Here is a 5000-nt window from a genome sequence, read left to right as displayed (position 1 = left end):
GTTTTGTCATTTTAATGTTGTGTAAATTATGTTGTATTGTGTGTATGAGTTGTGTGTTGTTTGTTCGTACCTTGTTTCAGCATCTTAATGGCCACTTTGCGGTTCTCGGTCGTCCACGCCGCCTCCCACACCTCACCGAAGTGCCCCTCCCCCAACTTCCTGGTGAGTTTGAACTCTTCTCTGGGCCGTTCCCACGGCTCCATGTCGAACAGCTCCCTCTGCAGGACGACAGACACAGCAGGTTCAGTCCAATAAACCACTGGGTTCTGGTCCAATAAACCTCTACCCCCTACTACTACTACTACTACTACTACTACTACTACTACTACTACTACTACTACTACTACTACTACTACTACTACTGTCAGCCAGTCCCTCCCAGTGGAAACTAAAAGGGGCTCAGAGCTGATCCCTGATGCACACCCACCTCCACCCTTAATTCAGGTGTCATGTCTCAAACAACCTAAAATAATACATAAAAATATCAAATAAACTGATAAATAAATGAAGTGAGGTGAACTGTTCATGGTAACATCAGTGTGTGTGTGTGTGTGTGTGTGTGTGTGTGTGTGTGTGTGCGTGTGTGTGTGTGTGTGTGCAGAGCTACATGTCCTCCATGTTGGACTGAAAACTGTCAAAAACCACCATTTTCACCTTAGTTTCTGAACTGTATCATCTGTAAAATCTGTCCAGTGGAGACATAAACTAAACATAACTATATTAAAAAGATACAAAAAACAACACAAGAAGAAAACACAGAAAATGGAACCAGTGGTGCCAGGCACAACAAACCCCGCCTCTCGCACGTACTGTAGCTGGAAACAAAATGGACGTTTTTACAGACATTTGAAATGTTGCCCATTATACGTAAATGGAAACAGAAGATTAAAAAAATTCATAAAAAATGTGAACTTTGACCTACTTTTCCCCAAATGTAATCACATCTATTCTGGATTAGTGATCATTTATAAACCTAATTAGGTCTGAATTCAACCAATAGATTTGCTGCTAAAGTGTAAACAAACAAACAAACAAAGAAACCGAACCAAAAACAAGACCCCTTCCCTCCCCTTTTGGGGGGGGGGGGGGGGCAACAAGACCAAAACAATGCAAAAAACACAAGGTGAAAACATTGTAAATAATGAACAACATAAAACTATAGCAAAATGAAAAAAACAAACAAAAACCCAAAAAATGGTTTTATTTGAAATAAAGACAAATATGTGATGAACAGAATAAAGGCTTCTGTTTGCGTCCACTTCAGTCCTAAACTCCTGGTCCATTTTAATTGTTCAAAGTGTCCCGTTTCAGACTCAACGCAGCTTCATTTGCTCAGATTCGACGTCCATGAGTCGACTCTTCAGGTTGACTTTTACACCAAACATACGAACTGTACGATAATGGCGCAAACCATGCAGCTGCTCTGGATTCAAACTCCGAACATCGTGATTCATGGGTTTTACATTCACTCCTATGTCTGCAGGAAAATCTGCCGAGTCTGGGAAACACACTGACGAGTGTTAAAATAAAAAACAGCTGCTCAGTCGGATTAAATCCACAGTGAAGAAAAACTGAAAGTAAACACAGAGCATGTATTTGAAGCCTTTAGGTGACAGAGTTTGGGTTTTTAATATTCAATTTGGATATCAACATTTCCAAAACCTGTTTCATTCATGTTGCTTGTCGCAATATTGCAACTTTGGTGCTTAAAGGTGGGGGAGGAGATGTTTTCCACACCCCGATTACAACTAAATAATTAAATGCTCTAACACAAAAATAAAAACATTTAGTCACCTGTGGAATGGACAGGACTGAAAAAAAAAAAACTTCTAATCATTTTAACCGACCCATTGAAATGATTGAATGCCAATATGTCTGTCAAACTCCACTGACATTTGTCCCTCCCCCCTCTTTTCATACCCCTCTACAAGCATGAATCGTGCATTCTCAGAGGTTTGGAGCAACTGGTACAGGAAACGAAGACAGAGCCAGAGCTTGGATATATTACTTATATTAGCTCTAGTTATATTAGCTATATTAGTTATATTAGCTATAGTTATATTAACTATATTAGCTATATTAGTTATATTAGCTGTATTAGGATGTAAAGTTAATCGGTAAACTGTTTAGTCACTAACATAAATCACTAGAAAATGTAATGTTCGTCAGATAGGTATGAACTGGGGCTGTTGGGAACAAGCATTGCACGTTCTGGTACTCTGGAGGCGTGGCTTCGGGGGGAAGTCTGAAGAAAGGGGTTTGGACTTCTGAAATGTGCATTTTGAAAATGTAGCTGCTTTAACTGTTTTTCCAGGACCTCCAACCCCACCTTTAAAGGGTTAACAGTCTGCACCACAGCAGCCTGGATGTGGTCTGAGGGTTCAGCACTGGACAGCTCCTGGGCCCCAGGGCCTGATGGGGGATTAGAGTGGGACCCTGACCACCATGTCCCCCCTGGGCTGGTCTGTCCCTGTCTGTCAGCAGTGTGTGGACCACAGGAAGGGTTTTCACAAACACTGTTAACCCTATAGGCACCGGAGTGGTTTTGTTTATTTGTTAAATTTTGATTTCAACTTTTCAAAAGTCTGTTTCAGTCACTTATGTTGCTTGTTGCGATATTGCGACTTCAGCCTCCTCGTCTGCTCCTACTCCAACACAAATACACGAAACATGTCGTTACAGTCGAAGTTGGTTTTGTTCTGGTTGTTTTACTTCATGAAAACTCTTATGGAAGGACGTCTGAGAAACCAAAAAAAGACAATCAAAGAAGAACAAGACGAGGACAGAGATGAAGATGACAAACCAGAAGACAATGAATAAGAGGAAGACGATGAAGACGATGGAGAGGATGACGAACCAGATGATGATACAAATGACAAAGATGATGTTGAAGATGAAGGAAACAAAACCACGACCAGAAAAAACAAAAAAAACAAAAAAAAAAAAACTAAACCAAGATAAAATGAATATAAATGTCCACACTAATCAGCTGATCAGAGTCTGGATTCAACCGACTCCATATGTAAAGTGTCATGAGATAACTTTTGTTAGGATTTGGCGCTATATAAATAAAATTTGATTGATTTCAAGTGTCTCAGATTGTTTCGTCATTGTGAATTTAAATTCTGATGATTATTCCATCTCTGGTTCAAATACGTCAAGTTCGCGTTTCTATAAATTCACCTCATAATTAATCTGAACATTAATGACCTGTTTTATTTTTATTTCAGCAAAGAAACAAATGAAACAAAGGTTGTGCAGAAGTTTTCCTTTATTGTCAATAATGCGATGCTATTGACAAAGAGCTTCAATAAAAAAACTGAAATGAACAAATCAGTAAAATCAATAATAAATGAACTTAAAAACAACAATCAAACATGAATCACAGATGAATAAAGTACGAAAAAAAAATCAACTCCGTTACAAAAACAATGTTCATGCAGTGATAAAACTATTAATTAAATACATAAATGAAGATGAAACCAAAACAGTTCAACAACCGACAAAAGTTCAAATAAACATTAAAACCATTGAAATTCAAAGGACGTTGAAGAAACAGGATGTTTTCATTGAATATATGAAAAGAGGTTTGAGCCCAAAGAGGTTTGAGAGTTTCAGGTTTTTTCTCCTGAATGTTAATGATGACGTGGTTTTTCTGGAATAAACTATTTTGTTGATGTGCGTCACGTGTTTGATTAAAAACCCAAACGGATCCAGTCTGAGAAAAACCACCAGATGAGACGGACGAGGACACGGAAAGACGACGACATCATGAAAAAATACCAAACATCTAGAAAACAGACCCTTTTCTAAGACCCTCCCACTTACTGCCATTGTCCAATCCTATGTTAGCGATGGTAACCGGGCGCAGGGGGCGGGATTTAAGGACACACCCCCTCCCAAGGCTGTGCGGAGTTCTCCACACCCATGACTGTGGCCCCTCCCACCCCATAAAGACCATCTTCAAGTTCGCAGATGACACCACAGTGATAGGCCTCGTCTCAGGAGGAGACAACCTGTTAGACAAGGAGGTCCTCATCAACTTCAGGGGGACCAGGGTGGATCCCGCCCCCCTCTACAGGGGTTCTTATAATTGAGGATCTTTCCTGGACCACAAGCACCAAAGGTCTGATAAAGACGGACCAGCAGAACCTTGACTTTCAGAGACTGGTCATGAAAAACAGACCTACTGTTGGTCCAGAAGTCAGAGTGTTCATGAGGTCTGACACCCTCAGGTGGACCAAGGTGGGCCAGGTGGACCAAGGCGGATCAGGTGAACCCTCAGGTGGATCAAAGTGGACCCTAAGGCGGACCCTCAGGCGGACCCTCAGGCGGACCCTCAGGCGGACCCTCAGGCGGACCCTCAGGCAGACCCTCAGGCAGACCCTCAGGCAGACCCTCAGGCAGACCCTCAGGCAGACCCTTAAGTGGACTCTGCAGGTCCATACAGACCCATCCTCGGGGACAGTTCCATCCCATGGTCCATCAGAAGGACACACATGAACGACCACATGACAAACTCCGTCCACAGTCGACTGTAGAGACAGAGCGATAAAAAACTGACCGACCGCCGACTGACCAGTCACAGCTCAGACCTTCGTTACCATGGTAACAAGGTGGACAACATGGGTCCTCATCTGTGGCTCGTTGGTGATTCAATGACGATCGAGAACAGAAGTCGGTCCTTTTGGTTTCAGAAATGCATGTCAGTGTCTCGGACCGCTTTGATTGACATGTCGAATGTGACAGCTTGACAGACACAGCAACAGTAACCAAGGGGGCGGGACTTAGCAAAGGGTCATGTGTTGATTCCGAGAAAAAATGATTTCAAGCGTCTTGATTTTAGCAATATAAATTAAAATGTTCCCATCGTCTGAATCACAGAACCTGAGATGGGCTCCAACAGGTTTGTTTCTGTGTTCATGTGTTTCTGTTCGTACACGTGTTAGTTTTACGTGTTTCTGTTCGTACATGTGTTAGTTTCTGCGTCGTTTCTGTTC

The 5000-nt window shown here is 41.9% G+C and overlaps 1 protein-coding gene across 1 annotated transcript in view; it reads right to left on the bottom strand.

Moving 5' to 3' along the window:
• The window catches only part of LOC115422247 (tyrosine-protein kinase SRK3-like), a 22585-nt gene that overhangs the window by 3234 nt on the left and 14351 nt on the right, over positions 1 to 5000 (bottom strand). The window contains exon 4 of the mRNA XM_030138459.1: positions 71 to 218. Within this exon, the coding sequence (XP_029994319.1) occupies positions 71 to 218 (148 nt within the window). The remainder of the gene's footprint in view (positions 1 to 70; positions 219 to 5000) is intronic.

This window comes from Sphaeramia orbicularis, chromosome 7, assembly GCF_902148855.1.
Source record: "Sphaeramia orbicularis chromosome 7, fSphaOr1.1, whole genome shotgun sequence".
Lineage (NCBI taxonomy): Eukaryota > Metazoa > Chordata > Actinopteri > Kurtiformes > Apogonidae > Sphaeramia > Sphaeramia orbicularis.
The sequence above is the reverse complement of the archived record's forward strand: the minus strand, read 5'-3'. Positions and strand labels throughout refer to the sequence as shown.